The following is a 25,192-nucleotide window of genomic DNA, read 5'->3' as shown; positions in this document are numbered from 1 at the left end:
TGTACCACCAGCCTTAATTGGATCTTGCAGCCTGACTGTGAAAATTAGGGCCTTTAATTTATGACTTATGGTAACTCGCTTGCATTTATTAACCTAGCGTGCTCAAATTCTAGTTTTCACAGCACTGCACAGCGTAATCCAATTCCTACTGGAGAGCTTTACCAAAGAGCTAGTTTCCAAAAATTCCTGCACACTCAGGGAGAAATCAGAAAGAGCTAATGATATCTGTCTGCGAAAAACGCGTGTTGTCAGCGGGGCTCGAGATAATCCCACACATAATCTGTAATGATGGAGGTCCCAATACATCGAGTACAAATGCTTTGTTAACCCCTGTGCTCTGCCCAAGCCAAGGGCTTCCCTGGGATGGACTCTAATGCATGAAGGAGAATAAAAGTCCTATAGTAGAGGATGGTGGCTGAGCGATGGGGTCAAGAATAATTTGCTCACTGCTGATATACCACAGCTGAACCCCTGTGGGATCCTGCTCTTCACCCGAGCTCCAGTGCTGGGGTTTCTGCAGGACCAGGGCTGTGTTTCCATCGCAGTTCAGGCAGTGGTGCGGTCCCACTGCCGCCTTGCCTGCACGGGAGCCCAGCTCTGCATGGGGACAGCACAACGTCCCCTCCTTCTACTGGCTTTGCTGAAACTCTGTACGTGGCTCTGGCTGTTTTTATGAAGCAGAAAACAGCTTCATGTCCATTAACCGAACAGAACGGTTCACGCCAGACAAAAAGCCACCTTTAAGCACGTCTTAAAAACCCACAAATTTTCTGTTTGTGTGCTCTTCCCTCTGAACTTGATAATTATCCAAGAGCTTCCTGCATATAAAATGCAAAGCAATAGTGCAATAATTACCTTAAATGCTGAATCTCGAGGGAATTCAGGCTTGTACCAGCAGATCATCCTTCCCCTCGCTGGTGGCTGTTCCTATGTGGTGCGTAATTGCAATAACAAACCCCCTACAATGCTACACACCGTTGTTTGATTAACTCAGGAGCCCATGACTAGGGGAAATAACTCTTTTCTACCTTCAGCCAGAACATAAGAACAGTATTTTTAAGTAACTTTTTAAAAAATGATCCCAGACAATCTTACTCTTGATGCTGCAAGTCAGGTTTGAGAAGAGTCTGTGATAAAGGCATTGATAAGCATCAATAACCAATAAGCATCAATAATTAATAAGCATCAATAACCAAGGTCCCTGCATGGCACAAGGCAGCAGCAATGCAGATCTCGATAATGGTCTACAAATATAAGAAACAAAGTTCTAGCCTGAATTAATCTCTTTCATTAGACCCACTGGAGTAACTGGATAAAAACGTGGAAAACCTTTTGGGTTCACGACCCCTTCATCAAACCCGACAGAGATTACAAGTTAAACATGCACTCGAGTGCTTTGCAGAGTTAGGGCCCTACATCACTTCAAGGACATTGCCCAGCAATTTCTCCCTTAATTTTTTTGCTATTTGCTTCCATTTCCAGACACTGAATGTATTAAAGAAGGGTCTTGATGGATGCAATATATGGTTATCTAGAAGAGTCTTTCCACTTTAAACCATAAAGAAACAATTTCCTCTGAATATAGGCAGCTGATTGCTACCACAGGACTTCATACACACGGTGAATAGAAAGCTTGGATAGTCTAAACCTTACTTTAGTTTAACAAAATGGCCAGTACGTCATTGCATACTTTATCATTGAATATTGAAGGATGCTTTTTAATTCAGCAGTAATAATCCTAAACATACCTGTTAGACTTTCCTTTTGCTTTCTTTTCTTTATAGACTATGACAATTTTGGACTCTTAACTATGACGGCTTAGGTGAAGTCATGAATGTGTGCCAGGTACAGTAACAATCGGACGGGCAGAAGGTGACACTCCAAACTCACACTCTGGTCTCTGTGGCTTCCTGGTGCTTGTGAGCTGGTTAAGATGTCTGGATGACTTTGACAGTCTTTCTTAGAAAAAAAACCCATTAAAATAACAGAAGTAGAGCTCAAGTTTCCCAGTTCTAATCCTTTCTCTCCAACATTGTGCTGCATTGCCACAAAATGGTGGCCTCATCACTCTCTAGAACTACCTGAAGGGCAGTTCTAGCCAGGTGGGGATTGGGCTCTTCTCCCAGGCATCAGCAATAGGACAAGGGGCCATGGGCTTCAACTCTGCCAGGGGAAATTGAGGCTGGAGATTAGAAAGCAATTCTGTGCAGAGAGTGGCCAGGCATTGGAATGGCTGCCCAGGGAGGTACTGGACTCACCGGCCCTGGAGGTGTTTAAACTGAGATTGGACACGGCACTTAGTGCCATGATCTAGTCAATGGACTGGAGTTGGACCAAGGGTTGGACTGGATGACCTCTGAGGTCTTTTCCAACCCAGTCCATTCTGGAATTCTGTGTGAAGAGATTTAGAGATACCACAGTAAAATCTGCTACCTAAGCGAGCAGATTATTTACTTCACAGGGATTCTTGTGAAGCGTTCGTTAAATTAAGAGATATTTCCGGGCTCATCTTTACAAGTGGCCCTGCCGTTTCAATTATTGAACCCTCCTCAATCAACACACAAAGCAAAGCAAACACAGGATTCGGCTTTTCCTGTAAGCTGAGCCTGGGACACTCAGAAAGCTGGTTGGATGTATATTCCCCATCAGAAAATGTCTTGTCTTGATCCTAAATGCAGCCTCAGCTTTGCAGCTCACACCCACCCCCAGCGACACAGCAGAGCTATCAAAGCTAATGAAGGAAAGTTAATACATTTTTCAGCCCTCAGTAAAAACTTAGTTTGCCCAATTATCTTGTCTAATTGCATTACACATTGACAGATGAATACATGACCCCCTCACATCTTACTTTGCCACCTCTAAATCTGCAGAAGAGATCCCATTCTTATTTAGCTCATTTGATTTAGATATTCGTTAAGTTGCTCGACCGAGCGATGCCTGTGCAAATTAACTGTTGGTGTGCTAAAGCAAAACTATTCTCCCTGTACCAAGTGGGGAAAAAATTAGACAAGCATCACTACCTAACTGCTTTATAGGGGATAAAGATAGGGGTTATGGAAGTGAGTTTCGAGGTAAAACACAGAACTCGTCTAGAGCGTTTTGAAGGTTTCTTGGGCTTGTGCCTGTTCAGTTTTGCCTTATTTGAGGCTCAGCCATCAGCAAACTGCTGACCAAGGTGTCTGTCGATGTCCTCGGTGGGATGCTATGGGTTAAGGTGAGGGATGTGCCCATGAGACACATGAGCAACAAAATGATGGAAGAGAAAGAAAAGGGAGATGCCAGAAGCCAAGAGGTGGGAACCAAAGCCCTCACTGGAAAATTAAAGGATTTCCCTTTTGATCAGCAGGTCCACGGATCATTTAGAGAAGTAATAAAGTGACCTCCGAGGTTTTTTGCAGCTAAACCAGCCTGGCCCATGGCAGACAGGTCCTCGCGGTGCCAGGACAGTGGCAGCTGTAACGAGCTGTCCCGCAGAGACTGAGCTGAGTCTAAATCTAAATGGGAAGTCGCACTACGAAATCCGCCGCGTGAAGCTTGTACGAGTTCCCTCTGACTCCCCACCTCATGGCGCGTCGCTGCTCCAGTGGGTTTTAAAACACCCCAATTACAACCAGAATCTGTAGATACATCTAATAGACAAACGCAGTTTGGAGTTTGCAAGCAGGAAAATATTCAGGCTGATGTTGCTTTTAAACTAATGGGATTTGTAGCTCTTGCAGGTCAGGAAAGAGCCAACTGCTGCGAGGAAGAGACAGAAGCAGCCACATTAGCCAAGGCACTGCGGGGCTTTCCATATTACAGCATTAGAACTAAAATAATGCAGTAGAAAATGCTGTTTTGCAGCAGATTGGAGAGCACAGCGTTTCCTGGCATGGCGCTGGATCAAAGCCGAATTCTATAGCATTAATTATTCAAACACCATTGAGGGACACTTTGCCAGTTATAGCAAAGAAAAATAATCAGATCGGTGTCGTTACAGTGTGAAGAAGCAAAACAGACTTTGTGCAAACGACTACATTCAGTTGTGCAGTCAACCTGCACGTACATTTACTTCTGATTTGCAAGTTATTGCACCAGTTTTCTCCAATGTGAGAAAACATGGAGCTCACACACAATGCCGTGCTAGGAAGCTCCTGTGACTGTATTGCAACTGTACTTGACCACCAATCCTACGTTTTCCTACTGACAAGTGACCATGTTTTAAAATGGGAAGAAAAACAAAATACTATCAACGCACTTGCAGAAATTAATGAGGTCTCGAGAGCTTTGCTGTCTTGGAAGAATGTTGCCTGTGAAGAGCATCCTTTGCACAACCAAGGCATATTCTTTTCCGCAGCGGAAAGCGGAATGCAGCAAACCCAGCGCTCAGCCGAGAGCAAACGGCTCAGGCAGCACAGACACTCCAGAATGTTTAGCATCGCTACCTCCCTCACCAAAAACATGACCTAAATTCCCCAAAATACATCCCAGGAGAGTTATACTCCTCTCTCACTTTTTACTGATCCCAAAGTAACTGGAAACCAATGCTCAGATCTTGTGTAGCCCTGATTCAGTTTAGCTGGAGCTAAGCCCAGCACATGGGATCCTGATTTTCCCCAAATTTTCCCTTGGCTCCCGCTTGCCTTGCCACCTCTCCCCATGGCAAAGGCTTCGAGGCTCTAAATTGTGACTCAGACAAACTAATCATCGCTTTGTAGCTCCAGGAAGGTCTCTCCTTTCCTACCCAGGACAGGTTGCCGGTGAACGCCGCAAAATCTGCTCTTCCCGCAGGAGCCGGGCACCGTGCCCTCCCTGCTTGCTGCCGACAGCCCATCTGCTCCGCAGCCGGGAAAAGACACACACGGCTCAGCTCGAGCGAGAGCTGCATCCACACGAGAGACCGTTTCTATTTTAGCCTCTTCTCTGGTGCTAACCCATAGGTTTGTTCATTTTCCTATATTTTAAGTAGGAACATGTAGCCGCAGTTCTATTATTCTGCTCAAAGCCAAACCCTTGATGCCATTTTGGTCCTTGCGTTCCCAAGCAATATCATACAGACACAACTTATCGCTGTCCCTCCCTATTCCCCACCATTTAAAAGACCACATAGGACATACCCCCTCCTCTTTATGCCTTCCACAATGAACACGCATAATTGCTCAGCTCTGAAAAATCAGTTTTTATTGAGTTTTAACGCTGCCTTATGGGTTCTCTGTTCATTGAGAAACAAGCTACCATTGAGTCTCACCTCTTTTTATCCTCTGCTTCTGTGTAATTAACCGAACTTTGTGGCCAAAGCCCTTGTTGTATATGAAGCACCTGCATTTCATCTCATAGGAAGCAGCAGTTTCCAAGCTGGAATGCAAGCACCTGCCTCTTGAAGCTCAGTAATCCCACTAATTGGCTCCTCCTCTCCATTTTGCCTCTAAATATGTATTCTGTAGGGTGAAAAGAAGTGCTGCCACCTGCTACCACTTTTTTCTTCTTTTTGCATGATTCCCCATGGATTACTTGTACATATTTAACCTGGGCAGAGGGGCTGTTCCCCCTCCAGATTTCTTCTCCACAAGTGTCACGTAATGGGTTTCCACCCTTGCGGGAGGGACACATGTGGGTCCCAGAGCCGCTTCCCAACCAGCCCCGCAGCTGCTGGCACGTTTGGGATTTGAGAAGCCTTTAATTATCCCCCTTTCATTGTAGCAGCCGAACGCTGCCTCTGAGCATGTAATATATTATTGCAGTAGGCTGCCACAAGAGATCTCTTGGAAATATAATTTAATTCATGAGCTGACATAGGTGTACGCTATTTACACTATAACTTAGAGCTTTCATAATATTGAACTGGTCCCCAGTATTTGGGAGCTGATCTCCTGTTTGCTTTCCGGGAGTGTTTGCAGTCCCCAGGAGTGTTTGTGTTTCTGATTATGCAAACAATAAAGGTATAAGCACGTCCTTTAGAAATTTCAAATGCCTCATGGAAGCTTTTAAATGAACAGGTATGGACTCATCAAACGCGTCCATGAAACAAGAAGAGCCGAGAACAGAAAATAAACCTCCACGTTCAATCTCTAAGGGACGCAGCATCCCTCCATCGTTGCTAAGGTCACACGTTACGTTATCCAAGTGAAATACGCAGTTCTCAACTCTGTTTCATACAACAAGTGCTAGTGGCAAGGGAGCTATTGATAATTCTGCCACCAAAACGCTAATTGATATTGTCTGCAGGCACTGGCAGTCCTCCCCGTTCTGAGTAATTACTTCTGGTTGAATTTAGGTATTATCCTCTTACTTCTAGACAGAATGCAGATAACACTCGAGCTATGGAAGTGAGTTTCGAGGTAAAACACAGAACTCGTTAAGAGCGTTTTGAAGGTTTCTTGGGCTCGTGCCTGTTCAGTTTTGCCTTATTTGGGGCTCAGCCATCAGCAAACTGCTGACCAAGGTGTCTGCCGATGTCCTCGGTGGGATGCTATGGGTTAAGGTGAGGGACGTGCCCACGAGACACTGCACCACCAAAAGACAAGGGCAGACACTTACCTACATAGAAACAGGCTTCTGCACAAGATCGAAATCTCAATTATGCACGAGAGAGAAATTTCTCCCAAGTGTCGGCGGCTCAGGCTCCTGAAGCTCATCCAGAAAATGTGCTTTGGCACCTTCAGACCCGTATCGCTTCTCAGCTCCACTGATCTGATCCAAATTTCACCTCCCTCCCTGCCTCCAGGAGAACACCAAACGCTCTCCCATGCGGTACCTTTTGCTACTAAAAGCAGTTGGGAAACCGTCACTTCATGCATACTTGAGAACATCACATCTGTGAATCTGCTGTGGATACAAACCTTGCTTTTTAAAAATTCCATTTAAAAAATAATCAGCAGTTGCAAAAATCTGTTTCTCCTCTAGAATGGGCTTCCTAAAGAACTGCAACCACTAACCGTCCCAGGTTAGTTTATCATATTTTTTCCATGACCTTCATCTAACTTCAGCTTTCATACGCAGAGTAGGAGTGAGTTATTTTGATTAATGATGATTGCTTCCTTGTCAGACCAGTAAATCAACTAAAATAAGAAACTCATACCTTGAAAGATGTAAAGGAGTTGCTGCCAACTATTTTTATAAGGTCTTTATTCACTTTGCATTGTGTGCTCCGCTCTCGAATGTGCCACAATAAAATGCCCTGCACTATCAATTCCTCCTTTTGCAAACATTGCATTTTTCTGTGTTTTCGGTGGAGCTGATACATTAATACAGCTGTAAGGCTGGTTTATTTTCTTGTTTGTGCAGAGTCATCACTGATCATATGAGTAATGTGGGAGCAGCAGGAAGATTCGGGTCCGCTAATACCTTTGGCTGTGACAGGGAGGGTTACGTTAACAAGATGAGTGGGGAGCGCATAGTTATTCTATGCAACTTTTCACTGTAAACACGATTTTAAAAACCCTTACGGAGTTTTCATTTCAGATGTTCACACATAGGAAGCCCCAACGGTACCTGCTACCCAAGTGCTCTTGTTTTTACTGCACTAGACAGTCATGTGTGATGTTTTTCCACTTGTGTTTTTGGTGGGAACAGCTTAATCCTCCTCTCAAATCCCTACAAAAAAAATAATGAAGCATTTTTGGATGGTTTGTGAGGAACCATCCATGGGGGACTGACAGCAGAGCTTAGGCTGCAAGGACAACGTCTGGCGGCTGCAATGAGCACCAGGGAAGCTTCCCATATATTTCGCACCAAGAAATCAGGAAGAATTTGTCATATTCAGCTGCACCAGCTTTGACGGGGTGTCAATGTGGTAGAGAAGGAACACAAAACCCCAGTGGAAGGAAAAGCCTACAGAGCATCAGTTATTTTGATCTAACACCCCTTCACCAAGTTGGAAAATTGAAGGATGAAGATACCAGTAGCGTTTTCCAGCATTTCCCTTCTAGGATTCACCTGGAAAGGGCTCTGATGGTCCCTGGGAATGCAGCAGAGAGCCCAGAGCTGGAACAGCCTCTGGTCCCCTCACCCCAGCAGTGCCACAGCTGTGGAAGCAGCAACCGGCCACATGGAGAAATCATCATTATACCTTCAGTTCCCTGCATTCATGAGACTTACAGCATCGCTGCCCCAGCCTTTTAACACCAACTCAAGTGCATTATTCATAGGGGTTTTTTAAAGAAGCCTGTAATCATGGGAGCTGCTTCCTTCACATTTTTAACGGCACAGGAAGGATCTCTGAGTACCACTTCAGCTCCCGTTTCAGGCCGGATGCCACTTGTGTAAAGATAACTTTGCGAGCTGAAAGAATCATGCTGTGAAAATCCAAAGCAGCCAAGTTTTGGAAGTTTGGCCCAAGCTTGGCCCGATTTGGCCTACATTTGAAGAATTTAATCTGAAATAGCACTGAATGACTCTGAAGCAGTTTGCTTTGGAACAGGAGCCCTTGCCAAAGACGCCGAGGCCTGGGGGATGTCCCTTGGCTTCAAAAGGTCTCTTTTTGGTCTCAAAACTGTCAAAGAGGGAGGGATGGGGCATGTCGGACACAGCTCTGTGGCAGCGATGTCCTTGCAGCACTACACATGTATTCACAGTAAGATCTCCTGTCACCACCTCGGGAACACATCGAAACAGAGACACGTTTGATCATAGAATCACAGAATGGACTGGGTTGGAAAAGACCTCAAAGACCATCAAGTCCAACCCTTGGTCCAACTCCAGTCCATGGACTAGATCATGGCACTAAGTGCCGAGTCCAATCGCAGTTTAAACACCTCCAGGGCCGGTGAGTCCAACACCTCCCTGGGCAGCCATTCCAATACCTGACCACTCTCTCTGCACAGAATTGCTTTCTCATCTCCAGCCTCAATTTCCCCTGGCAGAGTTGAAGCCCATGGCCCCTTGTCCTATTGCTGACTGATGCCCCTGGTTCAAGAGATGTGACGTGTCACAGGTCACCGCTCAGAACCGCACAGGCAGAGGATCAAACCAGCGGCTCACACTGATGGAAAAGCACCTTGCAGGCAGCTCTGTGAGATGCACGGGGATGGAGATCGGGGGGTTCGCCATGGGAAGGGGGCAGCAAGTGGCAGAGGAGAAGAAACGTCTCTTCAAAAGGAGTTTCTGGCATCCCATCCTGTCAGCTCAACAACCGAGGACACAAGGAAAAAGTTTTCGGCAAATCAACACCACCACCAAGACCAGGATCTGCACGTTAAATACAACTTCAATAGAGATGAGCACTCATTGCTATGAATTTCACGGGCGGCTCGTAAAAAATGAGGGCCCTGTGTTCTGGAAAAGCAATGCCAGGCACAAATACTGTTTTCACGGAAAATCTTGGTGCTTTTTGCCAATATAAGACAAGCATCAGCCACAGATGTTAGTTAAGGACATCTTAATGTTATGTTCATTGTGCATTCCGCAGCCTAATTACACTGCCTTCGTTATTAATTATGTACAAACTGAGTAGTAATAGATTCAGACAGTTTTCATTATTTTACTTTGGGTCTCTTGCAATGCAAGACAAAACCAGATGGATTAAAAAAGAAATAATCCTGAGATAAATAATGATTGTTCAGAATGTAAAAATGCGATGAAGTATTTCAGAAAGAAAACACATTCCTCTTACTGCCATTATGCCAAAAATAATGGAGACTGATATCATTTGGAAAGGAAAGGGAAACAATTGGGGAATATTAATTGGGGCACACATCACGCCGTGGTTTTGAATTCCTCTGTGCAGAAAGGCTGAGAGAAATAAGGTGTTATATTCACTCAGCCTCTGGTGATGTGGCCAGAAAGGGAATGTTGTGCTTGAAAGAGGAGCCAAAGCTCCTCTAAGTCAACTGAGGCACATTTTGGAAGGGGCAGCACAGCTTTGGGGGATGAGCTGTATATTTGTAGGGTTTGGGGTTTTTTAAACTGGGAAATGAGGATATCTTGAGTTCTCCAGGCCACCTGCCTCTGTGCTGACAACTCAGCCCCTTTACAAATACACTTGCTTCTGCCTGTTAACATAGCTTCTAAAATACTATAAGTATATCAGAGTCCTAGGGAAAATGTCTTTTTAAACCATTGCAGAGAAGAGTGGAGATTGCCAAGCTATTTCAAAAACTAAACCTTACTTTCCTGCCTTTCACGTAATACGTATATTCTCTTTCCCTCAAGCCATTTCTATGGAGATTTCTCACGTACAAATAAGCATTAACCACTAATTCACAGGCAGCGTGAAAAGTATTATTTTAAGAAGAAACAAAAAAGCCGGCCGGAGGGCCTGAATAAATCACAAGCCACTTGCGTGGGCCTATCGGTACTTTTTATGTATTAGGAAACAGCAGCAAGAAATCCTGCTATTGATAAGTGCTCCGCACTCCCTTTGCTCCTGCAGAGGCTCCGGGAGCCCAGCTTGTGGGACAGAAGCATGAACAGCGATGGGTGATGCTAAAACACACATCAGCACAAAGGGATTCAGCACTTGGACCGCATCGCTCGTTATTGTACCTTCCTTGATCACCTCAAGGTCTCACTTACAAAAGCTCCTTGAGCAACTGGAAGGTGTTGCAGGGAATCTCATCCAGGAGGGAGCATTTTTCAGATGGCTTGCAACAGATACCTTTAATAAAGGATATTTAAATCCTTATTATTTGGGGAGTGGGATTAAAAGGAATTGGTCTCTTGAACACCTGGGGCTGCTCTGCCCTGGGCAGCCCTTGTGAGCATGGAGGGATCCAGCTCTTCTTCAACATCTCCCCCATGTGGCACCAAGAATGTTCACAGGGCACAATTCACGCTCAGATACGAATCATGGGGGTTTCCAGGGCCGCTGATAAGGGGGAAACGCTTTGCTGTACGTTTGCACCTTCCTGGACACCAACTTTCTTACGCGTTAATTTGCAAAGTCGTTATTCACATTGGCCCTGGCCCCATCCCGCCTGCCATCCGATGGTTCAGTGCTTTTCCTTTCCATAAAAATGAAGCTGATATTTGGGAAAGACCAGGTAACTTATTTATGGGAGCTCTTTATTTTCATGGAAAACATATTCAGAGCCTCCACGCTTAGGAGAATAACTGCTGTGTGCTTGAAATCTAATCAAAGTTTGAGCTGGGTGACCAAGCAGCAAATTATTGGATTTTCCATAAGCACCAGGCACCACACACCGAAGTGGAGGTTAAGCACATAGAGTAGGTCAAAAACTATCAGTATTTCAACAAAATAGTTAATTAAATTCAAGTATCAGAAGAAAAAGAATTCAGGGTTTGCTTATAATGATCATTATTCAGTAACATTTAATTCATGGAAAGAGTGGCTAATTCCATTTACATTAATATTAAACTGCCATGGGTTTGTTTTCAGCTTAATCACTAAGCAACCAAGTTAGCAGAAGAACGCAGGCGATCGGGCAATTACCACACAAACATGGCTGGGGCTGAATTCTGACATTGCACCGTTAAAATCCATGGAGATTTTCCCAAGAGTCCCATGACAGGAGAGTCAAGGATATAAAACCTGACACACGATTACATGTTAATTGGTCCCAATCCCATTCGTGGTTCCAATCCCGCTCAAAGCCTTTTAATTCAAGGAAGAGTTGGGCAGAAATGATAGCACCAATTATTGCTAAGAGGTACCAAGGTGCATTACTTGATATTTATTATTAACGGCATCTTTTAAAGCAATTTTCATCCTAAGGATCTCAAAGCTTTTACACATTAATTAATGAAGAGCCTCACACCATCACTGTGAAGTAGGCAAATATTATTCCCAACTCACAGATAAATGAGGAAGATGGGAATTAAATTACAGCCTTAAAATTACACAACAGATTAAAGACCCACAGCCTAGAAGGAGTTAAAGTAGGAAGGATTACACCAGCTGGACAAGAGCCGCTGTCGGGGTTAACCTGTGTGGCTGGTTTGGATATTTTTGCCTCTTTTCATCAGGAATAGCAGAGCAGCATTCCCTTCCTAAAGCCCTAAAGCTCCTCCACTAGAATCTTATTTCAAAACCAAGACAGCTTACACTTGCAAAATCAGCCCCCTATCGAGCATCCGACGCACGAATTCGGAGATACAGCTTAATTTTTATCAAGCAAGCGCTTAAAGCAACTGTTGACCTATGGGGAAAGAATGTGAGCGCTCGCCCTATCTCGCAGAGCCATTATGTATTTATTAGTCTTTCTGAGGCAAGAACGCGAATGCAAAGCTTGGCTTTGCTGAGCCTGAGCTCACAGGTTGGAGGGATAGTTTGCAGATGACTCTGGAGCAGTTGATTCCTATGTGATGGAGCTCCCGGGCTTGCCGGCAGCTCATTGCAGCGATGCACCTTGTTTGGGGGCCTTAGTGCTTTTTCCTTTGCTTTTTGGTTAACTAGAAATGGAGCGGGAGATTCTCCAGGCAGGAGAAAACACGTTGAGTATTCGGAGGGAATAAAACATTTTCCTGAGTCTTCATGTCCTCGACTCGTGCAGAAAATGAAGCGATCTGGGATTTTCTGATTCATTTGTTGGCTGCACAATCGGGGTTTTTATTCTCTTATTAACTGAAAATCTGCATTGCTGATAAACGGCTGCGATAGCAGATACACTCTGCTCTCCCCTAATTGCTTCTTTTACATTTATGAAGATACTTTTCGTTTATCTCTCATGAACTCTAATTAAAGCTTGCGGAGGTTTTACACACACACATCCCCACTCATGAATATACAACACATTTTAAGTGACACAGAATGGTCACCCTCTTTTCTTCCACGTTAACAGGACTCTGCATGTGGAACACTGTTCTGAGCCACCTGCTCAGAGGTGCGAGAGCATTTTGTGAGCGAAAGAGTCAGAGAAACTGGAATTTGGGAATTATCTGGGTACCAGCTTGATTTGCAGTATCTACGACAGCTGCAGACGTCGTGGCTTCTTCATGCATTTTGTCTTGTAATCAGTGTTGGTTTCCCTCTGACACAAAAAAGGTGTCTATCCCATTTTCTCAAGTGCTACATTCTCTTATATGTACACACAGAGATATTTCTCTCTCTGGAGCACAGTGCTGAGTTGCTGCTGTACAACATCCCGTTTCAGCCTCTCCACTGCCATGACCGTTCCCTCTTGCTGACCTCCATACCGTAATGAAAACATAGAAGTCAATACTAATTTATAAGCAATTAAATGAACAACAGACCTGTGGAGAATCTCACGCCTGCACCCTTCAAACACGAGGTTACGCTCTCGTTTGTACAAGTGATTAATATGTATTTTTTAGGCTTCTACTCTCGCAGGGCTGCAAGTATTGAAAGCATTTCTGAGCTTTCAACCCAGCAATATCAAACCTAACTCAGAGTAATGAGCATTTTCCAGCAGCAAAGGAGAGCAAAATAAGAAAGCGGGGAAATGAAATCAGAACCGGGGATGTCGCTGTGCTGAACCATCTCATACCCAATGCATCACCGTCAGCTCTGCTCTTGCAGGACTTGGGTGGAGGCAAATGTAACGTCATTTTTCAGTACAGTTACTTAGCAATAGAAATATTTTGTTGTAGCGATGGTACGCAAGAGAATCATCCTTTACACACGCTCGGCTCAGGTTTGTCCCACACCATGGCTTCATTTCCAGCACCAGATCGGTTAAGCCGACCTTCCCCACTCCCCAACACTCAGCCCTGCAATACGGTGTCATCTCCTTCCTGCCTTGGAAATTGCTTCTTTTTCCACTGTCCCAGCTCTGCATCAACAGATCAAAGTGAACTGCGACACCCAAGGAGTAAATCGGGCCACGGCAGCGCGATGGAGCTTCAGCACCAACAAGCATCCACGCGTGAGGAACCAGCTGAATTTCGATTCTCTCCAGCATGCAGACAGTCGTGTTTTGTACGGATAAGGATTTAACACATTCGCGGTGTCTTTTTCTTTCCGTTCCCAGGGGAGGAGGCGAGCAGAGGCTGGGCAGGGTACAGCTGTAGCTAAATGATCGTGGTGACTCCCGGATGACAACCCTGTCAAGTGACAACACTGCAAAACGTACAGCGACAAAATGTACAGCGACAAGTGCTCTTGCTCAGCATCCAAGCACCAGGCTGATCACAGATATTGATATCGGAGCAAAACGCTGGACAAAGCTGCTCTTCCCACACCAGTTAAACGCTGAGAGCTCTGCACTGGGCCACCCTGGTGTGAGACAGGGGGTGAAGGATGGATGGATCGAAAAAGTTGGAATTACAGCAAGAATGGGCTAAAGCAGACCCTGAATCAGCCATGGCCTTGCCTAAAATATCAGGTCAGCATGGATTTTTTGCAAGGCAAATTTTCCAGATTTAAATAACTGGAGGTAAATCCCATTGAAATACTCAGAGAAATACTATCTTCAAATCTCGATTAGCTTTTCCTTCACCAGCAGAAGACACCTAATGTAGGTTGGTTTGAACCATATGGGGCATTGGGCCTTTTCAGTCATGCAAGAGGAGTTGCACAAATGCCACCTTTTCCTCCATTTCTACACAAAGATGAAACTTTCTGTCACTTAACTCTATCTAAACGGCATCACACATTTCAGAAAGTCTCCTCCTATCACTAGAAGTGAAGGCCAGCGAACCTCAGCCTAAACCCCCCATATGAATCAACAAATTACAGGTGGCTAAAAGCGGGTGATGAAGAATTGGTAAGCCCCAGGTAGAACATGCCAGAGGGTCTGAGCAAACCCCATCGTTAGCGAGGGACTAACGATGCGCAGAGCTGTGCCCACGTACCTTACGGCACAATCACTTTTTTACAGGTATCTTTGATCTCCCCTCATTACACAGCACATCGTTCTCTAAATAAATTGAACTAACAGAGGCAAATCCACAAATCAATGTGGAGCACGACGCGAGGCAGCGGCTTGGCAGGGACACGGTTAGGGATAAGCGCCGCAAAGCGGGCTCGTGTAACACATGCTAATGATGCCATTAGACACAACGCGGTCCTTGACGAAGCTTGTGCTGAGTTCTGCGTTTTATCTTCTCCTCCTGCAACAGAAGCGAGAGTCTTTTGTGCTGCCTTTCAGACTAGGCCGAGCGGGATCATTAGAAGATGTGCTGCTGGCTTGGAAGTGGCTAAGGAGGTTTCTTCTTATGGAAATGGGATGGCAAGATTAATGTAAAAATAATACAACTGTGCAGAGCAGCACATTTGTTTTTCAGGCTTCCCCCTAAATACATCCTGATTTTAAATGAAGCTTTTTCCAAGCCAGACCAGCTTATGAAATGCGATCACTGACATACACGAATGCCAATTTACAATTGCATTTTCATAATGTTCCATAACAGAGAATTAGCGCCGTATCCATTTCTACAACCTCCGAAACATATTAGTGTGGAGAGGATGCTTTCAGAGCTCAAATTATGTAACTTTATCGAAACAAAGGGCAAACCGTCCCTCCCCTTTTCTTCCTGTTGATACTAATACGACCCACTCGCGTGAAAATAAAGGTCCTGGGGTTTAGTTCCCTGAACTCGGTCTGCTGAAAGTCTAAAGAGCAGATGGTGGAAAGTGTTTAACTAGCAAGCAAAATATTGCAGCAACACGGTGGGTTTTGTACAGCAGATCTCTATAGGAAATCAAAAGTATTTTAAAGGTCAGTTGAAATAGCGCTGCTCTGCTACTAGTTCTGCAGCGGGTACCATGGCCGCCTCAGAAACACAACAGAGACCACACAAGAAAAGATTGGAATGTAAAAGAGCTCAAGAAATTGTATTTTTTCCAGGTAGAGAAGGAGAATTGAGGCCAATATATATATATATATATATATATATGTATGTATATATGTATGTATACAAACAAAAACCCACACCAAAACCAGCTGGTGGGATATTGAATGGCTAAAAGTAAGTCATGCCAAGCAGGGTTTTTTTGGGCTTGGTGGTGTGGTTTGGTTTGGTTGTGGGGCTTGTGTGTATGTGCAGGGGAGGGGCAGTTGTTTTGTTTTCCCCAAACTGAAATACTCTCTCTCCTTAAATGATTTATTCACAGGATCCCAGAGCCAAACTTCAAAGGCTCATTGCAGAGACAACTCAAATACTCGAACAGTTTCCAAAGAAAACCCCGGCAAAACCCACTATCCAAACTATTATCAACTTGCAGCTGTATCTACAGACCTGCCCTGGTAAACACTTGCTAAAGGTCTGTCCCACTAGTTAATGACAACTGGAGCCATTTTATTCAGGTAAAGCGCTAAACCACCAGATTTTAAAGAAAAAATAAAGTCATTTAAAAGGTTTTTCCCCCTGTGACTTTTTGGTGACAACCATATTATTGTTTTAACAGCTCTGGCTAGAAGTACCACCAGGCTTATTTTCTTTCGTCACTTATAAATAGAAGCAAACCCTCTGCAGAGAAGCAGTTGGGTATCTCTGCATCCTCATGCTCTCACAGTCAAGACCTGAAATCCAGTTGAATTGAAGCCAAGTGTTCCACAAGGTTACTCAACTAATCTTGTTCTTAAGTCCCGACTTGTGGTGTGAGCGCACCTGAAAAGTCCAGGCCAAACCGAGAGACTGTCCCTATGTCTATTCATTCCTTCTATAACAGCAGCTAAGAGGACACAACGATCACAACACTGTTGGGAAAGGAACTGAATGAAACGATGGTTATTTCTCCCAAAGAACTTAAAATCCACTTGAAGTCAATTAAACCCTTTACGGAAGTCACTAAACGGACTGAACTTCCTGAAAGCTTGGCTTTTAAGGTCAAGCATCCAGAAAAATTATGTGTGTTCTTTCATATAAGAGCGAATATTATCCTATGTTTAAGGCTGATGCTGGTGCCTGGATGCACCTTTTGAATTCATTAAACAAATTGCTTTGGCAAAACAGCGAGATTAGACCTGACGCAGGTGACTCGGCCCCGAGATGTTGTGTTCCACGCCAGTTAAGCCTTGCACGAGAGCAATTAGAAACAGCAAGTCAAGTAAAACAAACCAAAAGGAATTCAGGCAAAGCTGGGGGGAGATTTAAAGTTTGACGGTATAATGGATTCACGTCACGTGTGTCTCAGAAGCAATAAATCCTGCTTAGGGAAACGTCTGAGGAAAAAACACTGCTAGGCTATAAAATTCCACCTCTGAGGATTATAAAAGAACATGCACAGAGCAAACATCCTTTCCAGGCATAATAGGACTGTCAGAAATGATTGACAACAATGACAATCTATCATAGGCTGCCGTATCCCTGCGATAGCATCTTGCACGGGGCTGTCTGGCAGAAATGAAATCGTTTATTCATTCCTATACTGCGCGGAGGACGGAACATGTCATATAGAATAAATGCACCTTTTCTTTCCGTCTGCTTTTATGCACTCGCATTATCTGAGTCCACTTTTTAGTTCATATAACACTATTCCAGTTTCCTCTCGGATTTCTCCCCCCTTTCAGCTCCGCTGTGCAGATGACGATTTGCTAAGCGCTGCTTAGGGGAATGTGATGCTTTTCTACCTCCAGGCTGATGTCAGAAAACGGCTGCAAACCTGAAACAAACACGAGGAATGAGCAACCTGGGTGCAAAGCTGCAATCCTCCTTGGAGAGAGGGTGATGCTCCCTTTCCAGAGCTCAGCCTGCCCAGCAGTGGCCACGCAGGTCAGCGAGCAATCCCTCCAACAGGGTGTTTTCATGATGAGGAAATCCTATCCGCCCCGTGTAAAGGATGGAGACCACTGGGGTCAAGAGATCCCTGCAGATTGCAATGACTTTCATTAAATCACTGTCTTCCCTGGGCAGAATTTGAGCTGACAGGCTATTGCTGAGAGACTCCACACAGCTTATTACCTGTCCCCACATGCAGTTTAGTACCGGTGACGGGGACGAGGTACTGGCAGCCACTTCTCAGCCAGCCCAGTGCTACTTCAGTTGATGCCAATGACACTTCTGTAGGCAGGAGGAGTGCAAAATACACAAGGCAATGCCCCATTCTGCATGGAGAAAGCCTTATCTCATACGGAAGACGTGATGATTTCTTTCCCCCCTCATTGAACAGCTCTTTCTCTACTGTGTTTACCAACAAGTGACCTCCAACGCAGTAAATTTCTCCTATAAAGCCACAGCCACTACTGTCACAGTTGCTTGTACATCACTACCGCAAAAGCAAAGGCATGAAAACTAAATTGACAAAACAGATGGGGGAAGAGGCTCTTGCAAGAAGCCAAGGGAGAAATAAATATGGTCTAATGAAGGGACTGGGCTGGCACTCAGGAGTGAGGAGTCCACATTCGGGCTGTGAAAACATACATCTGTGAAACCCCGAACAAAAACTGTGTACCATTCCCCTCCACACCAGAAATGCAGCAGGTGTGAGACATCATCCGACAGGCTGTGTCTTAAAAGCACATTAATAGTGTCAGAGAAGTGAGAAATGCTCATTAACCGTCCCCTCTGATCGGCCACTTCTGGTGGGTTCACCTCTAGCACTTCAGCTAATTCCTACCCAAAAATTCAAGCTGGATGTTCTCTCCTCAAATCATCTGCCGGCCAAAACCACGTCCACACCAAGAGGAAGGAAAGGAAAAGAGCCAAACACTGCATTTCATCTTATTTTTGTTCAGAGCCTTGCACAAACAATCTTTAGAGCTGCAGGGCTCCATCTTCCCATAAAAAACACTGGCTGGGAAGAAATGAGATCAGGTAAGGGAAAGGAAATAATTGCATTGGTGATATTTTTTCCTCCTGTGTAATTAGAGCCACGGGGCACTCTGCAGTCATGCTTAGTACGTACTTTATATGCACACGCTGGTGCTGATATTCCCTCCTGTTTCCTCCATTTCTCTGAGGATTTATTTTATTGGCTTTTTTGGGACTTAATGTTGTCACCTGATTCGTTCCATCCTTTTCCTCATCACCACCACTTGTCATCCTTCCAACTCAGAAATCCCAGGTAAAACACCAGCCTGGCTTTTCTGGGAAGAGATCCAGGCGCACGATGAGGGCGCAGGAGCACTTGACATTTCCCTATTGTTATCAGCATTTCCTGAAGCAGTCACTCTATCACAGACCACACTTCATATGCAGCAGAACAACTGTTAAGTAGCAAAGCAATTCTCGGGTGCTAAAATAGGAATTCCTGCGCAAGGGGATTATCAATATGTACCTTTTTTCCCCCATATTGATTTTAATCTCCAACATGCAGATGCTTGAAACCATCTCTCTGCTCTAATGCCTGATTTGCCACAGGTATTCCCACCTGCAGCAAATCCAAACGCACAATCTAACCCTTTGCGTTCCCCATGACATTGCAGCAGAGTTCCACCCCTTGATTTGGGGTCAATGGAGGTGATTTGGCTAAAGATGCACTGAAGTGACACAAACACTGTAGTCACAGAAACAAAATCCAGAATGTGGCTGGAATGGTTTGCTCACTGCACCCCCCACAGCCCCCAAAGCCCAGATTGGCTCCGCATGTGAAAATACCCAGCTTTCAAATATAGGGGGGACTCCCAGGCCACTTCTCGCATGCACCAAGATCCCTATTAGCCAAAGTAATTAGGAGCAAAGGTTTTGAAAGCGAGAGAAGCTGATAAGGTAGCCACCAGCCTCCACATGGGAGAATAGGGGAATAAAAGACAGAAATGTGCAGCTTTCTCTGGTTATATTCTCCATTTAGGTACTTGTGAAATGCTGGCAGCAAGTCACAAGAACCTGGGCCCTGGGGACCAGCTGTTTAACGAAGTGCGGGGTAATTGCAGTAACACTATCGGCACCAACCCCTGCTGGTACTTGCAATAGCAACCTGGGCTCGGCATGGGAGAGCAATCAGGAAAAACCCTGAATAAGATTATTTTGCTAATCCTTGCAGGAATCGTTTACTTCTCTTCTATTCTCTTGTTAGGCTTCTAACAAGAGGTGATATGCACAAGCTGCAACATGGGAAATACCAATAAGATGTTTAGAAAAACATAAAACGTGAGGGCGGTTGAATTGTGGAGCCTGGGCTGTGCAATCGCCACCCGTGGACAGGGTCTCAGACCTGCTCTGCCGGATTTTAGGGTTTACTGGAGCAAAAGGGAGAGGAGATCGCTCTGTTTTCAAAATAACCCTCCCATATAAGCTGCCATTTTCCACCCAGGCTTTATAAATAAAGACCAGAAGGGAATATGAAAAGCCATACTGAATATTTCAAATGTTTAGGTTTTTTTTCACTAGAATGAAGGAATCGTGCTGCAACACAGCAAACCTACAGAGCGAGAGATTTGATGTCGAAGCAGCAAAGGCACAAAGGAACATCTGCACATCATTTCATGACTTTTAACTGGCATTTCAGAGCTTGGCTAAACCAACAGCTCCGTTGTGTGTCTGGCACTTCTAAAACTGGCATTCAGCACAGATGCTTAGTGGCAAAATGATTTTCTTTTGCTGGGGCTGACACTGGATTCCCATCAATGTGTATATTTTTGCATTTTCTCCTGAAACTCCAGAACAATTTTCAACCCTAAATTACAAGCCACATGGTCTTTGCACTGAGATGTCCTTCCCATAGCTGCAGGTTTCAGAAGCCAAAGTCAGTTTGAAATAAGCGTCAGGGACTAATGTTCCCCACTGCTAAAACCACACACAAAAATGATATATTGCCTCCGGATCTGTGTAATGTGCCTTCCTCGTGTCTTAACGGACAGGAGTTTATTGATTTCCTACCTGTGCATCCATTAGGAGGTGCCTCATCAGCATCATGGCATTTTTCAGAGATTCCTTCTCGCTGGGCAAAAAGGCGTCTTCGTCTTCATCCAGCGTTTTCGACTTGTTGACGATAAAATGGGAGATCTGGTCGTTCAAGGAGTGCAGCGACTCCACGGCTGCGGAAACAGAGAAGGAAACAGGGAATGAAAGCGTGTCGGAGGGAGCTGACACCATTTCTGCAGATTGAGATGAGCTCCAGATTGCAGTCTCCTTTGGAAAAGGTGGAAATTGGTGCCCATCACCTCCGTTGGCCTCTCTGTTGAGAGGGCCAGCAAAAAGATAGTGACCACCATGAAGTCCAATGGTGATGGAGAAGCGCAGCAACAGCAAGAAGACAATGCAGTCTAAATTAACACCACAGTATTAAATTTATTTATTTCCAGATATCAACCAGAATTCAAATCTAAACACGACAGTCTCACTGCTCCCCCAATCAGTCCTCATCCAGACAACTCTCCCTATGTGATAAGGTTTTGCAGCACCAAAATTGTATTTTTCAAGAGTAAATGCATGTTGCAATGGACACGAGGGTTACAAAAGTACTGAGCTGTTGCTATAAGGATCAATGTTTATCAATAACAAATACATATCCATTTATCTATAGGTAACTCCAAGGTTTAAGGTTATATCCCACCAGCAGCTGGGGCAGTATCGGATAGGAACAAAATGCACTAAAACATTCTGAAACAGAAGAGTGGTTGGTTACAAATATTACTTCTCATAAATTTTTCCCACATTAGCATTCATAAAATTCAGTTGCAAGTGAAGATGGTTTCTGTGCAGAAGGAAGCCCTAAGCCTTTCCTCCTGGGATACGGCAAATCTAAACAGCAGCACAGTCTAGCTGTGAAGAAAGCAAATTGCCCAAGGTCAAATAACAGGTCATTACCAGAGTAAAAATAAGTAACATTAGTCTCCTGAGTCCCAGCTTGGAGAGCTGATCCCTACAACGCGCTGGGACCCAGAGCTCCAGCCAACATGAAGGGCAGAAGCCGGAAAAATTGGCTTTTGATTCACTAGGGTAGGAGAGAGCAAGACCAACAACTAAAACATTGCTCATTTTGTTTCTCCACCATTATCGGTATTGGAAGCACTATTAATCTTTTAAATTCTCCTTCACATGGTCAAAAGCCAGGTGCTATATGTGGGATTCTGCTCCCAGTCAGGCACATCAGAAATCACCACCTCCATTCTCACACAAGTCCCCCAGTCATTTCACACACTGCAATTCACACGGGCTGTAATACACAAACTAATGGCAAAATTTATTTCTGCCCAATTAAAAACCTTGCACTTCTACAGCTTTCAAAACTCCGCGATGCAATTTGCTTTTAAACCATCGCAAGTTTGGAGTTTTCATTTTTACCGCAGACTCGTTAAATAAATGAGGCTCAAATAATTCTTGGGCGTATTTCTTTCTGCCCGTGGTTTGCGCAGTGAAGCCCTTTGATAAGCTTGTGGCTCCGAATAACACATCATTGTGCCCCAGCCCTACAGACTGCAAATCCTGAGCTGCTCAGGCTGTTTATGAATAAGACAATGTGTTATTTAGGACTCTCTGACAAAGTGATTTTAAGTACACAAGGCAGCTGCAATATATTCAACCTAGTTCTGTCCAAAGAAGATCTTACCATAAAATGTGAAGTAGCAAAGATCAGCCAGAAACCATACTTATTAAGGAGAAGATCTTCCCCAGACAAAAGGTCCATAACAAACAAAAGATATGTCTCCAAAACGCAGGAGTGAAAGAACAGAATCCTCCTTACAGAAAGTGTTTATTTTTTATTAAAAGAAAACATGAGCCTTGCAAAGCCTTGGGAAGAGTCTGGGGGGATTGGGAGGATTCCCAGGTTCAAGCTATTCATGTTCCTCACTGCTTATAGAAAAGGTATTTGAGGCTCACCGTGATGGATGGGTCCATTTCAAATCACAACATAAATCATGTTCAAGATAAGGGCTTTAGAATAACCCATTGAACCAGTTCCAGCGTTCACCAGCACGCAAGGGGCGCGGGGTGTCCGTGGGTCACGTACATGCGTTGCGCTCGCTGGAAAAGCAGGGGGGCAGCAGGGATGCTGCTCAAATAGAGGAACTTCGGCTTTGCAAATCACTCCACCAAGCAAAACAGAGGCGTGCTCCCTCAATACCAAAATAACAGAGTCCTCAGCACCTTCAAGATACAGCAAATGAACACAGCGGGTACTGGGGTGGGTACCGCACTGAGCTGGTCATGCAATGGACCAGCAGCTCCTCTCATGATTAAGTTGTAAGTCACAAACAACCATCGCCACACTAGGCAACTTTTGCCAACATCATGGTTTCTCCCTGCACGCCACAGCTTATCGCATTGGTTACATGAAATCCAGGCACTGTGCTGCTCCTTGCCAGAAGGGGATTTGAGGGTTGGCCGTACCCCATGCCGCTCACCCTCTGCACCGAGCGATTACAGACCACCCGCTCATAAGCTGCATTTTCCTCCCACACCTTCCCCCCAATTTACAAATATATTTCTTTCTTGCTTTGCCACTCCGAGGTCAAACCAAACTAGACAGCTGCTACCGCCAATTCTGGTTTTGTTTAGTTCTGTTTGTCAATACCCCATTTACAGCTGAGCGGAATAAGATGAAGGAGCCTCCAGAAATGCTGCCCCCGGCCAAAACATTCCAGTGCTCCTCTCTCGAGCAAAACTTGCTGATAAGCACGTAGGCAAAAGTCACCTGCACCATAAACAAATCAACCCTCCCTCACCTTTTGACCAGGAAGACCCAGCCATGGGGACTGAGCCCCGTCCCAGCATCAGACCCCGATTTGCCTGCAGAAGCACCAACCATGGACACAGGGAGGCAGAGGTGGATTTGGGGGTGTTCACTTGTCACAAAGAAACGCACAAAGCTGTAACATGGGCCTGTAAACTGGCCCATCGATTCCTGATCTCCTCCTACCCATATTTTACCAACGCACGTGGTCTGCGTGAATGCCAGGGACAACCTTTTTAGTCTTCAGCTCACTGAAAAGTCCTCTGGAAAGTCTCTGCGTCCATTTCCCATACTCGGCCAGCTAAAAGCTGAAGCACTTTCTCTTTTCCAAGGCCCATTACCATGGTTTTGTTCACACTATCATAAATTAGGTTCTGTCAGCATTTCTATTGCAGATCTCTGCAAGTCAGGCAGCAGGATTTATTCCAGCAAAGAGTAAGGCACTCATGTGATTTCTTTTCCCCTCTAATGAAAATGGAAGTGAGGGACTAAAAGCCACACAGAGCTTCTGCTTCCTTTGAGAAGTTAGGTTTATGTCTTGAAAGGAAAAAAAAAAGCAGGGCTTAGCATTCCTCCATTCGTAGTCACACAAGGGTTTCTCCAGCACCAGATCACTTTCCAAAAACAGTTTTGCCAAAAATGTGATGGCTTGCAAGCAAAAGCTGATGTCTGTCTTGACTACATAATAGTTCTACTGATGGGTGGGACTTGTGTACGTCATGCTCTATTGAATATCACAAGCCAGGCAAGCATCACGCTGGTAAATCCAGCATATCTTTCTGGTGGGCACGTGGAGGTACCGGGGTCTGGGGAGCAGCACAGCACACAGGTGCAGTGGAAACAACAGTCAGTTTGCCTATGGATACACACAGCTCGGTTTCCCCCAGTCACCGTGAAGCAATCACTTTATAATCACATATCCTCACACCGAGCGCCACTCGGAAGCGCCAGGAAGCTGCAGGATTTTCCTCCGGAGCCGCAGCGGGTGTGTGGCTGCAGGTTTCATAGTCTCATCACTCCCAGGCTGAACCAGCATCTCCATCACACACAACAGCCCCGAGAGCCATCGTCCTATCACTAATGCGGGAGTATCGATCCATCCCATTCCGACCCAGAAAGAATTGAGGACAGATCGTTTTTTTTATTACACCTCAAAATTTTGGCTTGAGCCATAAACCCACATCTGCTTTTACTAATATTATCGTATACCAGAGTTCTCCTTGAGCTGACGGCTTCAATTCCACATTTACACCAACTGTGACCAGAAACTGGTTTGCAGTGCAGCTCTCCCAGGCTTTTAGATTTTAATGTAATTAAAACCAAACAAAATTATACTTTCCTAAGTTATTCTAACACCCTTATCTGAAGCAATAGCTCTATATTCTCTGATATTTCTTCTCCTACCCTTTGGGAATCTTCATGTTGTTTGAGCAATATGTGGCACATTAAGCTCTGGGGGGCAAATGCTGCTCTCATTTGTAATTCTGTAGGTTTACAGAGATGCCAGAGAAATCAGACGACATATTTTTTAAGTAAGAATGTGGAAAAAGCAGATCAGTATTTGACTTGTGCTGATTTCTATAAGCATCTGCCTTAGCTTTATGTTTAAACGCTGCATAGCAAAACAGATCTTTTTTCCATGCAAACAATAGACACTGTATTTGAAAATAAAATCACCTGAGTCTTTGTTGTGAGAGTAAAACATGCGTTTCTGAATCTCTGCCAGCACACAAAGTAAAACCAAAGGAAGCCTAAAAATCCAAACACTGGTTTTCTACATGTCCCGTGTCAGTCTGCAAC

General features: G+C 44.7%; 1 protein-coding gene across 1 annotated transcript in view; it reads right to left on the bottom strand.

Moving 5' to 3' along the window:
* The window catches only part of KAZN (kazrin, periplakin interacting protein), a gene marked incomplete at its 3' end in the record, with an annotated part of 188,137 nt that overhangs the window by 119,157 nt on the left and 43,788 nt on the right, over positions 1-25,192 (bottom strand). The window contains exon 2 of the mRNA XM_080358864.1: positions 20,596-20,753. Coding sequence (XP_080214990.1) covers positions 20,596-20,753 — 158 coding nt within the window. The remainder of the gene's footprint in view (positions 1-20,595; positions 20,754-25,192) is intronic.

The sequence above is a fragment of the Nesoenas mayeri genome (genome assembly GCF_963082525.1).
Source record: "Nesoenas mayeri genome assembly, chromosome: 24".
NCBI classification, from domain to species: Eukaryota; Metazoa; Chordata; class Aves; order Columbiformes; family Columbidae; genus Nesoenas; species Nesoenas mayeri.
Note: the sequence above shows the minus strand (reverse complement) of the source record. Positions and strands in the feature narration are given on the sequence as shown.